The sequence below is a fragment of the Xenopus tropicalis genome, chromosome 4 (genome assembly GCF_000004195.4).
Source record: "Xenopus tropicalis strain Nigerian chromosome 4, UCB_Xtro_10.0, whole genome shotgun sequence".
NCBI classification, from domain to species: Eukaryota; Metazoa; Chordata; class Amphibia; order Anura; family Pipidae; genus Xenopus; species Xenopus tropicalis.
The window spans coordinates 47,098,579-47,118,226 of NC_030680.2; the positions used below are offsets into that span (position 1 = coordinate 47,098,579).

The 19,648-nt window shown below is 40.3% G+C and overlaps 1 protein-coding gene across 3 annotated transcripts in view; it reads right to left on the minus strand.

Moving 5' to 3' along the window:
• The window catches only part of slc7a6os (solute carrier family 7 member 6 opposite strand), a 47,601-nt gene that overhangs the window by 25,261 nt on the left and 2,692 nt on the right, over positions 1-19,648 (minus strand). For 2 of the 3 annotated variants that reach the window (NM_001044467.1, XM_018093083.1), the window contains exon 4: positions 14,254-14,377. In NM_001044467.1, the coding sequence (NP_001037932.1) occupies positions 14,254-14,377 (124 nt within the window). Of the gene's footprint in view, positions 1-12,082; positions 12,220-14,253; positions 14,378-19,648 lie in introns of those variants that run through there. The other variant, XM_012961244.2, reaches the window with a different exon arrangement.

A 19,648-nucleotide genomic window follows, 5' to 3' on the forward strand; every position in this document is an offset into this window, starting at 1 on the left:
TGCTGGGTGAGTGCTCCAAAAGGTAGTCTTTAACTTTAGTTTTAAAAAGACTGAGGGAGGATTCCCTCCGGAGGAAATCAGGGAGGGCATTCCAAATGTAAGGGGCAGCAAGGCAGAAAGGTTTAAGGCGGGAAACCGCAGTAGTAGTGGGGGGCGCAACCAAACGATTGCTCTGCGAGGAACGAAGGAGTCGGCCAGGAACATATGGTGACACAAGGGAAAAGATGTAGTGAGGAGCAGAGGAATGGAGGGCGTTGAAGGTTAGAAGAAGAAGTTTGTAAGATATTCTGTTTAATAGGAAGCCACGATAAGGACTTCAGCAGGGGAAGGGCCTGAACTCTCCTGGATGAGAGGATGAGAATTCTGGCAGCAGTATTTAATACAGACTGTAGGGGGGAAAGATGGGAGTTAGGGAGGCCGGTTAATAGCAGGTTGCAGTAGTCCAGTCGTGACAGGATGAGAGCATGCATGAGCAGCTTAGCTGTTGCAGTTGAAAGAAAGGGACGAATTTTGGCAATATTGCGTAAGAAAAAGTGACAGGTTTTGACAGTGGTGTTAATGTGGTCAGAAAAGGAGAGACTGGAGTCTAAGATCACCCCCAAACAACGCGCCGAATCGACGGGGTTGATGAGGGTGCCATCAATACAGATAGAAAAGGGGGGGGGGGGTAGGACCAGGCTTAGGCGGAAAGATCATTAGTTCAGTTTTTGGTATGCTGTTGTGTGAATTATTTTGTTGTTTCATTGATTTGCACAATTTTTGTGGTTTCATTGCATTTTTATCCCTGTATTAGTATTTCTGATCTGTTTTTTTTTTAGCATATCTTTGCCATGTGGTACTTTGGTGCAGAAAATAACTTCACTTGTCCTTACTAACAGGCTGGTGGCTGACTGAATCAACTGCTTTTTCAATTCAACAAAAAAAAGGGATAAGTATTTTTTATTAACTTTATTCAGAATCACTGTGTTTTCTAACTGTTGGGTTTAATTTTTTTTCAAAAGTATTTGCTCTTTTTGGTGCCAATTTACAAAGTTTGGTTAACTATAAGGCTTACAGCAGGTTTGCCAGAGTTACATTCCTTTGTAATTACCCTCAGTTTGAGGGGGTGGGGTTTGATTAGTTGACCTTAACAGACTGTATAAATAGAACCACTGGCACTCTGTGAGCTGGCTTACTAACAGGCTGGTGGCTGACTGAATCAACTGCTTTTTCAATTCAACAAAAAAAAAAGGGATAAGTATTTTTTATTAACTTTATTCAGAATCACTGTGTTTTCTAACTGTTGGGTTTAATTTTTATCAAAAGTATTTGCTCTTTTTGGTGCCAATTTACAAAGTTTGGTTAACTATAAGGCTTACAGCAGGTTTGCCAGAGTTACATTCCTTTGTAATTACCCTCAGTTTGAGGGGGTGGGGTTTGATTAGTTCACCTTAACAGACTGTAGAAATAGAACAACTGGCACTCCAGTGGAGCTTGCTCTGGTGGTAGGTGCTCTCTAAGTGATTGCTCTTTAAGTGGGGGCTCTGTAAGTGGAGTTATAATCACAGGAGTTAGAGGGGGCTCTGTAAGTGGAGTTATAATCACAGGAGTTAGTGGGGGCTCTGTAAGTGGAGTTATAATCACAGGAGTTAGTGGGGGCTCTGTAAGTGGAGTTCTAATCACAGGAGTTACAAACTAAAGGAGTTAAAACAAGGTAAAGCCTTTTTCACCAATTTTGTTTAACTGTTTCTGTAACTGGGAGAATGAGTGGCAGCAACATTGAAGGTATGACACAGTGCACAGCCTGCCGCATGTATGCAGTTGTGGAACAACAGTTCCAAAGTGCATACCTCTGTTGTGGATGTGAGCGAGTTGCCACTTTAGAGGCTCGCGTTAGAGCACTAGAGGAACAAGTTGCAACACTGCGTTCTATTGACAATCTTGAAAGAAGTCTCTTGCTAACTGAACAAGAACTAGCGGGGTCAGATAGTATGGGGGGAGGGGAGCAAGGAAAGGATGATAGGGCAGTAAGCTGGGTGACAGTTAGGAAATAGAGTGTGGGGAAAAGAAAAAGGGAGGCTGCTCCAGGGTTTGCGCATCCCAACAGATTTGCCAGATTGTGTGAAGAAGATGGGAGTGTGAACTCTGGACTGGCGGTTCTAGATGAGGCTGATCTCTCTAACAGCCGGGAGACCAGTTTCTCTAGTAGTGGTGGGGAGGAGAGCAGAGCTAGGCCTAAACAGATGGTGGTTATAGGGGATTCGATCATTAGGAAAGTGGACAGGGTAATCTGTCGAGCGGATCGCTTCAACCGGACAGTTTGCTGTCTTCCTGGTGCCAGGGTTCGGCATGTGGTTGATCGGGTCGACACATTATTGGGAGGGGCTGGGCATGACCCGGCTGTCTTGGTACATATCGGTACTAACGACAAAATGAACGGTAGGTGGGGGACCTTAAAGAGTGAGTTCAGGGATCTAGGCTCTAAAATTAAGCAAAGGTCCTCCAATGTCATTTTTTCGGAAATTTTGCCGGTGCCGCGTGCTAGTTTAGGGAGACAGCGGGAGCTTAGGGAGCTAAATGCGTGGCTAAAGTCTTGGTGTAGGAAGGAAGGGTTTGGGTTCCTAGAGCACTGGGCTGACTTTTCTTTGGGGTACAATCTATACAGCCCTGACGGATTGCACCTCAATGGAAGGGGGTCTACTGTGCTAGGGGAGAGAATGGTTAAGAGGCTGGAGGAGTGTTTAAACTAGACAAGGGGGGGGGGGGGGGTTGGTAAGCTAGATTCTTATGGGAGAGCTAGTGTAGATGGGGCAGTGGGACCAGTAAAGGGTTGTGGGGGAGGAGTGAGGGGGGCATATAGTTTATCAGATAAGGAGCTTCCATTGTTACAAGGGAAACAGACTAATTTTCACCTTAGCTCTAACTGTCCTTTGGCTAATGTAAGCATCAGAGGAAGAAGTAGTAATCTCCGCTGCATGCTGGCTAATGCGCGTAGCTTGTCGGGAAAAATAGGGGAGCTGCAGGCTATTGCATGTATTGAAAATTATGACTTAATTGGTATCACTGAGACCTGGTGGGATGAAAAATGCGACTGGGCTGTGAATTTAAATGGGTATACGCTTTTTAGGAGGGACAGAGGGATTAAAAAGGGTGGAGGGGTTTGTCTTTATGTAAAGTCAGATTTAAAGCCATGTAATAAAGACATTACAAATGAAAACGTTGAATCTCTTTGGGTAGAAATTTCAGTAGGGCTGAAGGTCACAAAGAAAATGATCATTGGTGTATGCTATAAACTACCCCGTATAGATGAGGGGGATGAGGCCCAGCTACTTTTGCAAATGGAGGAGGCTTCAAAATTGGGTCAAGTTGTTATTATGGGGGACTTTAATTATCCGGACATTGACTGGAGTAATGGGGTGGCTAAGTCAGAAAAAGCTAGTAGGTTTGTAAATATGCTAAATGACAACTTTTTATTTCAGGTGGTTCAAGAACCTACTGAAATATGAGTCTATTTTGGACCTGGTAATATCTAATAATACTGAACTTATCTCTAACATTTGTGTGGGTGAGCATTTGGGGAACAGTGATCACAACATGGTCTCCTTTGAGATAATGCTACAGAGACAGCTCTATAAGGGAGTAACTAAAACGCTCAATTTTAGACGTGCAGACTTTGCCAGTTTAAGGGCATCTCTGCAATGTGTCAACTGGGTAAGGCTTTTCATGGGGTTAGACACAGAAGGAAAATGGAACATCTTTAAAACATTGCTTTGCAAGTATACACAACAGTATATTCCCCTTGTAAGCAAGGAGAGGCATCGCAAAGCAAAACCTTTATGGCTGAATAAAAGAGTTAAGGTCGAGGTTGGTAATAAAAAACGTGCTTTTAAAGCATTCAAGTTAGCTGGGACAGCGGAAACTTTCATCAGGTACAAGGAAGCAAATAAAGCATGCAAAAAAGCTATCAAGCAAGCTAAAATAGAGATGGAAAGGGATATTGCAGCAAGGAGTAAAAAGAATCCAAAATTATTTTTTAATTATGTGAATAGTAAAAAAATGAAGCAAGAAGGGGTGGGAACTTTATTATCACGGGGGGGTACGTTGGTTGATGAGAACGGGGAAAAAGCAGAAATTTTGAACTCTTATTTTTCATCTGTCTATACATCTGAGGAGCCAGATAATGAAGGCTTCCCTTTTAATATACCTAGTGCTAGTAATTTAGCTACTGACGCGTGGGTCACTCAGGAGGAAATTCAAAAGAGACTTGAACATGTAAAGGTAAACAAAGGTCCAGGACCGGATGGGATTCATCCCAGGGTATTAAATGAGCTGAGCGCTGTGATTGCCAAGCCTCTTCACATAATTTTTCAGGATTCGTTGAGGTTTGGCATGGTGCCGAGAGACTGGCGGATTGCTAATGTGGTGCCATTATTTAAAAAGGGATCTCGTTCTCAGCCTGAAAACTATAGGCCTGTTAGTCTGACATCAGTAGTAGGAAAGCTTCTGGAAGGGGTAATAAGGGATAGGATAGTTGAATACATTGCAGATCACAATATTATTAGTTTGTGCCAGCATGGTTTTATGCGTAACAGATCTTGCCAGACTAATTTAGTTGCCTTTTATGAGGAGGTGAGCAGGAACCTTGATGCTGGAATGGCAGTTGATGTCATCTACTTAGATTTTGCTAAAGCGTTTGATACAGTACCTCACAGAAGGTTAATGATCAAATTGAGGAATATTGGCCTAGAACATAATATTTGTAATTGGATAGAAAACTGGCTGAAGGATAGAGTACAAAGAGTGGTGGTAAATGGAACATTTTCTAATTGGGCCAGTGTGGTTAGTGGAGTACCGCAGGGGTCAGTCCTTGGTCCTTTGCTTTTTAACTTGTTTATTAATGACCTGGAGGTGGGAATAGACAGTACTGTTTCTATTTTTGCTGATGACACTTAATTGTGCAAAGCTATAAGTTCCATGCAGGATGCTGCCGCTTTGCAGAGCGATTTGACAAAATTGGAAAACTGGGCAGCTAACTGGAAAATGAGGTTCAATGTTGACAAGTGCAAAGTTATGCACTTTGGTAGGAATAATATAAACGCAAACTATCTACTGAATGGCAGTGTGTTGGGGGTTTCCTTAATGGAGAAGGATCTAGGGGTTTTTGTAGATCACAAGTTGTCCAATTCCAGGCAGTGTCATTCTGTGGAAAAGAGGCGCTTGTGAGGGGACATGATTACTCTGTACAAGTACATTAGAGGGGATTATAGGCAGTTGGGGGATGTTCTTTTTTCCCATAAAAACAATCAGCGCACCAGAGGTCACCCCTATAGATTAGAGGAACAGAGCTTCCATTTGAAGCAGCGTAGGTGGTTTTTCACGGTGAGGGCAGTGAGGCTGTGGAATGCCCTTCCTAGTGATGTGGTAATAGCAGACTTTGTTAATGCCTTTAAGAGGGGCCTGGATGAGTTTTTGAACAAGCAGAATATCCAGGGCTATTGTGATACTAATATCTACAGTTAGTATTACTGGTTGTATATATATAGTTTATGTATGTGAGTGTATAGGTTGGTTAGTATAGGTTGTGTGCTGGGTTTACTCTGATGGGTTGAATTTGATGGACAATGGTCTTTTTTCAACCCTATGTAACTATGTAACTTATTTTGAATTCATCAGAATGTGTACTTTCCAAAAATATATGGTTTTCTGGGGGTCTCTGTATAACTATACAACTAGGGGTTGTTACGGCACATAATACACTGTCAGGGGGCTCTGTATGCAAAAGCTGAGTTGGAGGCGACAAATCCTCATTTGCTATTTTGGGTTCAGTACACACCAAAGACTTTGATATAGCTATGCATATTGGGCATCAAACTGTTCAGTAGACCTCTGGTGTTCCTATTTGGGGTGATTTGCCTTTGTATGCAAGAAATTATGTGAGATAAAAAGCAGCAAATTGCAACATTTGTAGGTGATTTTCTGATATGTCATAAAAACCACTAACTTTAGGAAAGCTTTGCAGATTGGTACTTTGGTGTAGAAAGGACTCTTTACCCATGTTGGATGTCAGAATGTGTACTTTACAAAAATACAGTTGCAAGAAAAAGTATGTGAACCCTTTGGAATTATATGGATTTCTGCACAAATTGGTCATAAAATGTGATCTGATCTTCATCTAAGTCACAACAATATACAATCACAGTCTGCTTAAACTAATACCACACAAATAATTAAATGTTTCCATGTTTTTATTGAACACACCATGTAAACATTCACAGTGCAGGTGGAAAAAGTATGTGAACCCCTAGACTAATGACATCTCCAAGAGCTAATTGGAGTGAGGTGTCAACTGGAGTCCAATCAACGAGATGAGATTGGAGGTGTTGGTTACAGCTGCCCTGCCCTATAAAAAAAAACACACCAGTTTTGGGTTTGCATTTCCCAAGAAGCATTGCCTGATGTGAATGATGCCTCGCACAAAAGAGCTCTCAGAAGACATACGATTAAGAATTGTTTACTTGCATAAAGCTGGAAAGGGTTATAAAAGTATCTCCAAAAGCCTTGCTGTTCATCAGTCCACGGTAAGACAAATTGCCTATAAATGGAGAAAGTTCAGCACTGCTGCTACTCTCCCTAGGAGTGGCCGTCCTGTAAAGATGACTGCAAAAGCACAGCGCAGAATGCCCAAAGAGGTGAAGAAGAATCCTAGAGTGTCAGCTAAAGACTTACAAAAGTGTCTGGCATCTGCTATCAGGGCCTGGATGGAGTGCTATCATCGAAGGAAAAATAAATTCCCAAGTTTATCAAGACATTTTGCAGGAGAACTTAAGGCCATCTGTCCACCAGCTGAAGCTCAGCAGAAGATGGGTGTTGCAACAGGACAACAACCCAAAGCACAGATGTAAATCAACAACAGAATGGCTTAAACAGAAGAAAATACGCCTTCTTAAGTGGCCCAGTCAGAGTCCTGACCTCAACCCGATTGAGATGCTGTGGCATGACCTCAAGAAAGCAATTTACACCAGACATCCCAAGAATATTGCTGAACTGAAACAGCTCTGTAAAGAGGAATGGTCAAGAATTACTCCTGACCCTTGTGCACGTCTGATCTGCAACTACAGGAAATGTTTGGTTGAAGTTATTGCTGCCAAAGGAGGTTCAACCAGTTATTAAATCCAAGGGTTCACATACTTTTTCCACTTGCACTGTGAATGTTTACATGGTGTGTTCAATAAAAACACGGAAACATTTAACCCTTTCACTGCCAGCCGTTTTGGATAAAGCGGAACTTCTACTGCCAGACAATTTTTGAACATTTCACTTTAGGGGCCTTTCTTCAGGGGGACTTTTAGTTTACCCAGGAAAACAATATATCGTTTTTTTCAGGACAAACTAAGCTTTCAAAATTTGGTAGAATTTTGGTGTAATTCCAATTCTGTAGATATAGGCTTCTAAAGGTCTACAAAATTTAAAAAAAATCATATTTTCCATAAACACACATACCAGAAACCAAAATTATTTTATGCACAAAAATACAGCTGATTTGGAAAGTCCCATGTCTCCTGAACGCGCCAATACCAAATATATATAGTTTTATGGAGATTTCTCACTTGTATAGGTCAAAAACTCAAAGCAGTACACTACCAAATTTCCAAAGCACTGCTTCGGAAAGCTGCATACTTTAGATTTCAAGGCCAAAAATTCCACTAACAGAAGGTTTATCCCATAAAATTACACATTTCTGGATTCCAGATTCTTTGGAATCCAGAGTAGGCACAATTGTCTGTCTACTCCTAACTATTAAGTCACAATGCTTTCCTAAAGTTGTAGGTTATCAAAATTTGTGAAGTTTTAAAAAAATCGCTTCAAAGCTTCCAGTCTATAGTATCTTATCTCCTACAGGTCATGAAGTAACCAAATAAAACACCCTAAATATGAATGCCAGGGGTCCACTGAACAGTTTGATGCCAAATATGTATAGGTTTACCTAAGAATGTGGCATGTAGCGGCCCCAATGTGAACATACCCCCATATGATGTATAATTTCTGCTCCAGCAAAATTAACACATTTATATCATTATATGTGGGATAAAGCTAGTAAAAAGTATGCTCACCCCAGAAAGTCATATATTTTTTTAAAATGGGTAAAATGGGTAAAATGGACACATGTCTTTCTACTCCAAACTACCAAGCTGCAAAGCATTTTTTTAAAGTTAGCAATTTTGATGACATTTTCAAAGCTTCCAGTTTGCAGCACCTTATTTCCCACATAGCATTATGTACCAAGATAAATCACACTGAATTTGAATGCCTGGGGTCCACTGAGCAGTTTGATGCCCAATATGTATAGGTTTGCTTAAGTATGTGGCATGTAGGGGCCCCAATGGGAACATACCCTCATATGAAGTGTCATTTCAGAAAATCAACACATTTACATCCTTTATGTGGGATAATGCTACAAAAAAAGTACGCTCACCCCAGAAAGCCATATATTTTTGGTAAGTACACCTTTGCTTGAATCTATAATGGGTACACATTTCCTTTTACTCCAAAGTACCAAGCTGCAAAGTTTGCTGTTTTTTATGATATTTCAGAAAATCGCATAAAAATGTTGCAGTTTGCCACATTTATCTCGCACAATGTCTTGCGTACAAAGGCAAATCACCCCAGAAGTCTACTGAACAGTTTGATGCCCAATATGCATAGATATACCAAAGTCTGTGGTATGTACTGACCCCAAAATGAAAATAGCGCATATGGATTTCTCGCCTGCCAACTCAGCTTTTGCACAGAGCCCCCTGTCAGCGTATTATGTGCCGTAACACCCCCTATACAGAGACCCCCAGAAAACCATATATTTTTGGAAAGTACACATTCTGACAAATTCAAAATAGGTAAAGTTATTTTTGTACAAGTTACACCTGGCAAAGCTACGCTAAAAACAGATCAGGAACACTTATACAGGGATAAAAATGCAATAAAACCACAAAAATTATGCAAATCAGCAAAAGAACAAAATAAGTCACACAACAGTGTAATTAGTGGTCAGAATATCTGATCCAATAGTGACAAAATAAACAGTTTTTAGGGAAAATAAACTAAAATGGTAAAATGGAAAAAAAAAAAAAAAATACAATACATGTGTACAATACATGTGTACATATGTAAAAGTAGTGTGACAGTATGTAAGTGTGTATATGAATGTATATAAGTGTATTTGAGTGTGCAAAATGAAAAAAAAACAAAACAAAAAAAGTGGTTTTTCAAAAAATTCAAAAATTATCAAAAATTTTGATAAAAACAAATAAATTTAGGAAAGCATTGCAACTTGGTAGTCTGGAGTAGGCAGATAGCTCTACCTATTCTGTATTCCCCAGAATCTGTTCTTTATCTGGGATAAACTTTCTGTTAGTGGAAGTTTTGGCTTTGAAATCTAAATTATGCAGCTTTCTGGAGCAGTGTTTTGGAAATTTGGTAGTGTACTGCTGGGAGTTTTTGACCTATACAATACTATATATATATGTGGTATTGGCATGTTCTGAAGACATGGTACTTTCCAAATCAGTTGTATTTTCATGCATAAAATAATTTTTGTTTCTGGTATATGTGTTTATATTAAGGAAAATATGATTTTTTTAAATTTTTTAGACATTTAGGAGCCTATATCTTGTTACTGAATTGGAATAACACAAAAAAGCTTAGTTGGTTGTCCTGAAAAAAAACGATATAGTGTTTTCCTGGGTAAACTAAAAGTCCCCCCAAGGAAAGGCCCCTAAATTGAAACTGTCTGGCAATACAAGTTCCACTTTGACCAAAACGGCTGGCAGTAAAAGCGTTAAGTAAGGTACCAAATTTTGTGTACCAATGCCAACTGGAATGTCCAGGCAGCATGGGGTGGAATATCAGGGAATGTGGTGCTCAGCCAGCAGGGTCTCGTCATTGTTACTGAGGGAGAGATGATGCTAATGCATCTGCAGCAGTTATTTTAGCAGAGACTGTCTGTTAATCTAATCAGGTTGATGATCTGGACCTCAGAGAGGGCTGTCGTAGAGATCATGATTGACTGGACTCAACCTTTTCCCATTCAGTAGTTATTTTGATTGGAGACTTCTGGTGCTCCAGTCCTGTTTGCGGTATTAGTGGAAGGCCCATGGAAAGCAGAAATTTCTCGGTCTGTTGAGGATCCATAAGTGTGTACTGTTGGCCATTGCTAGTGGCAATTAGTTTGAACCCCCATCATTAACTGATGATGTGGGCTCGCAGATGCTGTGTCACAGCTCAGCTCCCTTCTCTTAGCCAAGGTGATTGGAGAAACATCATTGTGTATCTGTAGCTTGATGCCTTGGAATTCCTCATGTGGGAGCATTCTAGTATGGGTCAAAACTTGTTCTTTTCTTTTAAAGTAACAGCCACATATGACATTTCTAGAATTTTGCTGGTTGGGCTTTTTGGGGCCTAGTGCTCTGTTAGCCCAATCAAACAACCAGGCTTTTGCCGGTAGGTAAGGCAATAGCTTATAGAGAATAATATTCTGAGATATTGTGATCTTTGGGTTGTATGCTTTCAGGGAAACCTCTAATTCTTATATTTTGCCTGTAATTCCTGTTCTCCGGGTCCTCGCAGTGTGCCCTTCAAAGAGGTTAATTCCTCTCTCAGGGTCATTAGACTGTCTTCTAATGTGTTATGGCGTAAAATCTGATTATCTGAGTCTCCAAGTGGTCCACCCGTTGGCCCAAAGAAGAAATATCTGCTTTGATCTCCTGCACCACTGATTTAATTGACTTAGTTATTATGAGCAACCGCTTGGTTGCGCCCCCCACTACTACTGCTGTCTCCCACCTTAAACCTTTGTGCCTTGTTGCCCCTTACATGTGGAATGCCCTCCATGATTTCCTCCGGAGAGAATCCTTCCTCAGTCTTTTTAAAACTAAACTTAAAGGAGACATATTACATCATACTAATTTTTTGGTAATATATTCCCCTTTCTCTAAAATGTATAGTGCTTCTGTAAACGAAGGTTTTAAAAATGTTTTACCTGTTAAAAATGTAATTATACTAAAGCTGCAAAGAGATCCTTTCTCCTCTGTGTCTAAGCTGAAATGAGTGACATTTAGAACTCTAAACTATTAACCTTTTTTCACATAAATAAAAGGAGTTTGTCCCTCTGCCTGCATCCCCCTCAGCTAATTGTGTCCTCCTACCCCTGACAGCCATTTTGTCCTTCTCCCCCAGAGCCTTTCTGTTCTGCTTCCCACAAGAGCCTCCTTCTCCCCTGTGAGAGCCGCTCTGTCCTGCTTCCCCCGAGAGCCGTTCGTAACTTCTGACAGCTGCCCCTGCGCTACTTATAAGGAATGTTCGGCTCTGTGCTCCTTTCTGATAAAGGAGCACACAGCCGAACATTCCTTATAAGAAGCACAGGGACAGCTGTCAGAAGTTACAAACGGCTCTCACAGGGGAGAAGGATGGAAAGGGGTGGGGGAAAGGATGGAATGTCTCTTAGGGGAAGCAGGGTACAACGCAGCGGTGGCAGGTAAGAGGCAATCAGGGCTGGCTAGCTTGCAGGTGGGTGATTGACGGTGGGGATCTATGTGCGAGTAAATGCTGATTGCTCACAGCCAAACTGACGTCACTAGAAACACCTCCCTCCCCTCAAAGCCCAAGCCCTCAGTAACTGGGCCCGCTGTAGCTAATGAAGCTATGAGAGTCGGCGGCTCTGTAGAAAACTGCACAGAATCTTAAACCGGAAGTCCAGGATATGGACGTAACACGAGCAGTTTTTGGCCAGTTTCTTGAAAGTTTGACCTGAAATGTACAAATAAAAGCCAATTCCTTCTATTTTACACTACAAAACATCCATTAATGCACTCTGAAAAATGATGGTATATGTCCCCTTTAAAGACTACCTTTTGGAGCACTCACCAAGCACCTGATCTGGGAACTAGCACTTATATTGTAATGACACCCACTGTGACCTACAGAACTTATTGTTATACTGTGTATTTATCTATTATTATCTTAATAACCCTGTTTGTATTAATGTATTCTACTGTACAGTGCTGCGTACATAAGTTGCGCTTTATAAATAAAGATTTACCAGTCACCGGTGCCATCTTGAATCAGTTAAAGTTTATCTGAGGTTGCAGGTTTCTGTAAAAATGGGGACATAGTGCAGATAACGTCTCTATTTCGTTTCTTCCCCATGGCACTTAGTATCTCCGCTTTCTTATGCAGTCCCCTGTGCTGCTGTAGGTGAATTAGAAGACGGGAATATGGGTTGCATGCGCAACGTGAACATTTAATCTCACATATGGAGCAGTGGGGAGAGGTCCCCATTGCTCCGTATGGGAGCAAAATTCAACATTTTCGGTGCGGTGGCATGCCCCCCTAAATTTGTCCCTTCCTAGGCCTTTGCGTCCTAGGCCTTTGGGGGGGGGGGGGATGTTTTCCCATGACAGTATTCCCATGACAGTATTCCTTTAAGATTATAGACTAGAACTAGTTACCATGTATCTAGCTGTCATACACACTGCATTCTGAAAAATATATTACTTAATGGGACTCCTTCTACTGAATAATGGAAGAGGGAACATTATTTTAGTTTTTTTGGTTTCCTTCCCTCCACCTAAAAGATTTCAGTTTGTTTTTCAATTGAGTGGTACAGTTTATAGGTCACATTAACGGTGGAAAAAGTTCTGAAATTATTTTTCTTTATCTCATTTTTGTACAGCACAGGAACCTGACATTTTACCAGGGGTGTGTAGACTTTTTATAGCCACTGTAGATAGGTAAGTATAGGTTTGTGTGTGCTGGGTTTACTCGGAAGGGTTAACTTGATGAACTATAAATATATTGTCTTCAAATTGAAGGGCGTGGAAGATAAACTATAGGGAGGTGCTATAATGTTCTTTTTTTAACACTCAGTGTCTTTCAGAATTAACATAACTCCATTAAAACTCCATTAAAGCAGTCAAAAATGTTGAGCATGTCTGGTTCTGCTTCTACAAACATGTGCAGATGAATGCTCTAGGACAGTACATATTTTCACAGGGATAGTAGAAAAACACTAAGTGTACAGTCAAGTGACACTGAGATTTTTGGGGCCGATCAAGTTTTGGGGCCGATGCGATCCCTGGCAGAAAAATCAAAAGAGATCTGGCCAATTTCAGGTCAGATATCAGTCGGAGAAGTGTGTCTGTGGTGCTCATACACGGGCAGAATCTGTCTAAAGTGCCATATGTAAAATAAAGGCGGTTTTATGAAAATGAAATTGGGAGTGCTGCAATTCCGATATATTAAAGGACAGATATCGGCAGCTAAATTCAGCCTGTGTATGGCCACCTAGAGGCAGAAGCAAATCTAAATACTATATTCAGGAAAAACATGCCAAACAGGTGGCTCTGCCCTCAAGACCAGGGTAGTAGTAGTAACCAAGTCAGAGGGGCTGTACAGGGCAATCTGAATACACAGAATTTTGTTCTCTCTCTTTTAAAACTTTTTCTATTTTTATATTGCTTGCAGTTTTTTTAACAAATATGTTGGAATTATTTGTTATAATAAGTCTATATTACACTGGTTACTAAATAATTTCTGGGATATCTAGCTGTATTGTGTCAAACAGAGGCACACTATGTCAACATTTAAACTGGGTTGACTATTTCATATCAACTTAACATTTAACCCATCTCAACCTACTTGTTTAGTTTGCGTATTTAACAAACATTATAAGTAGTTTACAAGAAACCCAATTTCTTTCATTGTAGCAATAAGTTTTTAACAGAAAACAGAAAATGCAGATAGACTAGAATTTTATGGAAAGACCACAATTTCAGTAGCACCTGTTTTTAAAAAGCAAGGAATAATGATATACACACATTAAAATCAGAAATCAACGCATTTAGCAAAAGAGTAATTCTTGCAAATGAACCAGTAAAATACATGAGAGAGCACAAATGCAAGTCAGACAGTTAGAGAAGTAGAGAGTAGGTTCTCTAATTCAGAAGTTATCTCCATTTATAATTGAATTTGTCCCAAGCACGACAGAGGACAATTATTCCTATTTAGGGCTATTTCCCTTGGGCATATTGTTTATTTTCCATGAGCAGGCTTAAAGGCTCAAGCAATAATAAATGTACCCCTTTGTAACTTTACTATGTGATGTGATTAATTGTGACATTAGCCTTTTATAGAAAGATTAAATTTTTCTTTAATACCTGGAGATTTGCATAATTCAAAAAGGCCAATACTATCATGTACTGAAATAGATTTTAGCAGTTTTACCTATATATCGCTCCTCCATGTCACTGTCCTCCTCTTCATCAGGATAATCATTTCTCCAGTTGTTCTCTTCATTTTCATCATCTTCATCCTCATATATCTCATCTGGTTCATGCTCTTCGTATACCTATAAGAAGTGGAAAGCAAATAAATAGAGGCAAGTTGTTTGATAAAAACACAGGTAACAGTTTGGTTAGTATCTGACCAAACAGACTAAATGTGATGGAATATCCAAGGTCATTTATGTGAACTTGCAATTGGCTTCATTCTATATATTCAGCACAGTGTTGTAACATATTTTATTGCCACAACAGAGCATATCTGCATGCAGATACTTGTGAGAAGGAGTCTCCGAGCACTAGGACCTTTAGCTTCAAAAACAAGATACGGCGAGGGAACAAATGTCGCTTGATCACACTCAACATTTTCAAGAACAACACTGAAACTACCATTATCTATCAAAATGTTCTTTTTAGGTTGCTTTGCCAAGCTTGGCTGTGCTTAATTGATTATAATTTTTGTTGTACGGTATCCCATATCTTCTTCAACACAACTCTATGGGGCAGATTTACTAAGACACGAACGTTTGGAGTGTTCATTCGAACGCTCCGAGCGTATTTTCGACTAATTTTTCGTCGCCTGCACGACTTTTTCATACGCTTGCGCGGAAAAATCGGAAAGGTTTTCCCGCTGTTTACAATTGTTCGGTACGAAAATTTTGTGACTTTCGTATTGCCAATAAGATATTATCGTGACTATTACGATTTTTTCGGAAGCATTTTCGTGATATTTGCGATCTTCAGAAATTTTCGTATCCAATCCGACTTTATCCCATTCGGGATTCAAACTGGTGATTTCATGAATCTGCCCCTATGTATCAGATTGTAAAGATAGTCAGCAAACACTGGAGTCTGGGGTATCCTACAAGAAGCATATCCTGAGAAAACTGAATTTCAGAATTTTCACCTTGAGAAGAAATCCCACTTTAAAAGATAAAATAGTTAAAGATGTCGTTCACCTTTTGTACAACATTCACAAATCAGTTCACATTAATAGAACAATCTTTGCCATATACATAGTTAACATAGAAGGGGGTCAGTGACCCCTATAAAACACTACAGTTGCTATTTTACTTCCTTATATGATGTCCCACACAGTACTGGCAGCAGACTTAATTCATATTGGCTTTGTCTCCTGTCAGTCTGATTCCTGTGCCTGTGACAGAGTGCTGCAAATCTAAAATAACAGTATGTTAGATTTGTGATATGCTGAGTCTGTTTACCTATGTCATTGCAAGGGAGAAATTAGCCAATGACCTTTCAATGTATGCAACTGGTTAGAGTGCACAAGCCATCAATGAATTGGTCCAATAGGAAAAAAGTAAGGGCAAAGCCTGGATGTGATTATGTAAAAGTTCTCAGTGTGTCAAGCTCCAATCCCTTCAGATAACTGATCAGAGAGACAGAAGAAAGACAGGTATAAAAAGTAACTTTCACAGTGGCCTTTTTACTTGGATTTTCTAACATGCTAAGAGCATTGTTGGTGGTTTAATAAGATTTGGACAACAAGCCCTTTAAAGTGATAATGACACTAAAAAACTACTCCTCAAAATATAAATGTACATGTAAAAGTCCCCTATAGGTCATGTTGATCGTTTTTCACTAATTGGGCTGCATTTGTAAGTAACTTAATTGTTACTTACAAAAGTCCCTAAACCTGACTGTTCTGCCAACCAGACTGTCCCTTCTCAGCCTGTCAGTTATAGTTTATAATGATAATGGATTCCTGCTGTACAACTATGGCAACCCTCTCATAGAGGAACATGGGGGATCAGATAGGTAATATAAAAGCACTGGGAAAATACATTTATAGTTACATAGTTACATAGTTACATAGGGTTGAAAAAAGACCAGTGTCCATCAAGTTCAACCCATCCAAGTAAACCCAGCACACTTAACCCACACCTACCAATCTATACACTCACATACATAAACTATATATACAACCACTAGTACTAACTGTAGATATTAGTATCACAATAGCCTTGGATATTCTGATTGATCAAGAACTCATCCAGGCCCCTCTTAAAGGCATTAACAGAATCTGCCATTACCACATCACTAGGAAGGGCATTCCATAACCTCACTGCCCTCACCGTGAAAAACCACCTACGCTGCTTCAAATGGAAGCTCCTTTCCTCTAATCTAAAGGGGTGACCTCTGGTGCGCTGATTGTTTTTATGGGAAAAAAGAACATCCCCCAACTGCCTATAATGACAAAAATATAAAGAATATGCAAAGACAATGTTATGTAAAAAAGGTTTAATTTCTGGTATCAGTATCTCTTTAAGTTGGGTTGATAAAAGACCAAAGTCCATCAAGTTCAACCCTTCCAAGCAAACCCCAGCACACTCACATAGACCCATACCAACCTATCTATACAATCACATAAGTTGCATATACCAACATTGATACTAATTGTAGATTTTAGTATCACAATAGCCTTGGATATTATGCTTTTTCAAGATATCATGCAGGGCATTCTTATAGGTGTTAACAGAATCTGCCATCACAACAACACTCAGAAGGCCATTCAACAACCTAACTGCTCTCACTGTAAAATACACCTGCGCTGCTAGTTTTTTTAGGAAAAAGAGAACACCCCCTATCTGTCTATAATCCCCTCTTATGTACTTGTACAGAGTAATCATGTCCTCTCTCAAGCGCCCCCCTCTTTAGATTTATTGCACGTCTCTACAGCTCATTAATATCCTTAAAGGAGAAGGAGAGTCATTTTGGCATATTATTACCAATAGATTTGCCACATTAGTGCCACCTAAAACAATATATTTATTCTGCAGAAAGCATTACTATACCTGAGTAAACAGCTTTAGAAGCTTTCTCTGTTTGCTTAAGATAGCAGCTGCCATTTTAAGTAGCTTCCTGCTGCAGATCTAGCCTTTATAGCTCAGATCACACATTCCTATGGGAGGCGGCAGTGAGGAGAGAACTGTGCAGACTCTGGCCACTGGAATAAAGGATGTTTCTGGACACTGGAACATCATGTTTACAAGAAAAGAGACAAGAAATCCTGTGTTTCTTTTGATAGAGGACTCAGTGCAGCATTACTGTAAGTGCTTTTGGCTGTATTGACCTTTTTGATAAAGCTTAGTTTTTACCTTTCCTTTAAGGACTGGAGCCCACAACTGCATACTCAAGAGACCAGAGACCCATAAAGAGGCAAAATTACATTTTCAACAAAGAGTTCTTGCCCTTTTTTAGGAGCCACAGAATGACACTGCTTTGTTAGACAACTTGTTATCTACAAAAATCCCCAGATCCTCAATTAGGGATACCCCCAACACACTACCCATTTATTGTATAACTCATGTTTATATTATTTCTACCAAAGTGCATAGCTTTGCACTTTTCAACACTGAACTTTATTTTCCATTTTGCTGCCCACATTTCCAATTTCCAACAGTACCTTTAATGGCCACAAAAGTTAAAAAGAAAAGACAAAGGACTGACCACTGCAGTACTCCACTAACAACACTGGCACAATTAGAATGTTCTATTTACCACCACTCTTTGTAATCTATCCTTCAGTCAGTTTTCTATCTGTTCCATTACTACTACTCTCTCATATATTCTTTACCAGTTCTCTATCCAAGTACAAATATACTGTTCCAGGCCAATATCCCTGAATTGAATACTGCCATGGGAAAACATGTTTTTTTCAAAACGCATCAGTTAATACAGCTTCTCCAGCAGAATTGTGCATTGATATCGGTTTTACAAAAACACATCCAGTTACATGGGAGTAGGAGAAACAATAAGTAACCTGAAAGCAGTTCTAATGTGCAGTGCTGGCTCTGAGATGGCTGCCTAAACACCAATATTACATTTGTTGGTTTAAGAATTTTTTTTTTAAATTGTAAAGTTAATTAATTGCTCTGTAAATAGTATAATTTAGAGGAGAGCTATTCAACTTCTGCGGTGCTGAGGGCTAGAATTTCTCTAGCATACATGGTGGAGGGCCACTAATGGAAGCCAGTTTTGACCACTACCTCTTTTTAAGCCACACCCACTTCAACCCACACCCATTTTATCACAATGGTGGTAGTGCAGCAAAAACCCAAATGTTTTTTCCTCACTGCAGGGATGTCAACCGTTATTCATATATAAAAGGATTATATTATGTCATATTAAGACACACCCTTAAATCCATATGCCTCCTCCTCACCTGTGGATAGCACAGCAACCCCCAGCACATAATTACACACCTTAGGGACCATTTAATGCCTGCCCTATGCTACCTGTGTCTGCCATACTCTGTCTGCCCTTAGTTGTTGCCTGTGTGTGCCATACTTTTCCTGCCCTGCCATGCCTGTGTGTACCATACTCTCCCTGCCATATGCTGCCTGTGTGTGCCATACTCTGCCTGCCCTATGCTGCCTGTGTGTGCCAAACTCTGCCTGCCCTATGCTGCCTGTGTGTGCCATACTATCCCTGCCCTATGCTGCCTGTGTGTGCCAAACTCTGCCTGCCCTATGCTGCCTATGTGCCATACTCTACCTACCAGGCAGTACATACAATCAGGGCCGTGGAGTCGGAGTCAATTTTGGGTACCTGGAGTCGGAGTCGGCAAAAAATGAACCGACTCCTACTAAATTTAAATGGGAATAAAAAAAAAAATAAAGCAAGTTTAAATGTCCCAATTCACAAACAGTCATAATTAATTACTTTTCTGCTATAAGAATAAAGCCCAATGCACGCAGTGCATAAACAAACACATTGAGTGACCATGAAGCATGCTTTTCATTGACTGTATGCTTCACTAAATGGGACATAACGCACAGTTAAGGTGCGGCAGCTCCACTGCGTTCCTCTGTTACAGGGAACACAATGTATGTCTCCTTCCTTTCCTTCAATAAATGTATAAAATACATTAGCATATTAAAAACAGAGGAGTCGGAAGTATCAGAAACTGAGGAGTCGGAGAATTAATCTACCGACTCCACAGCCCTGCATACAATGTCTGAGGTGTGAACAGGTGAACAATGTGGGTGATTACAGCCTGAGCCTGAGTTGTGAACACTGCAAGGGGTGAACAATGCAGAGATTAAAAGGTGTAAACAACACAGGGGATTACATTTTTAAACAATACAGGGGAATTACAGCCTGAATCTGAGGTGAGAACCATGCAGGGGGCCAATGGTACTGATACCATTTAAATCTTACACAAAGGTAAGCCATCAAAGCAGCCAGGCAGGTGGGGGGGCCACACAGAGGGGGGGCACGGACCGCATGTGGCCCGCGGGCCACCAGTTGGACAGCACTGATTTAGAGAATAAAAAGTATACCATAAAAATCATGACAATATCCCTTTAACCCTC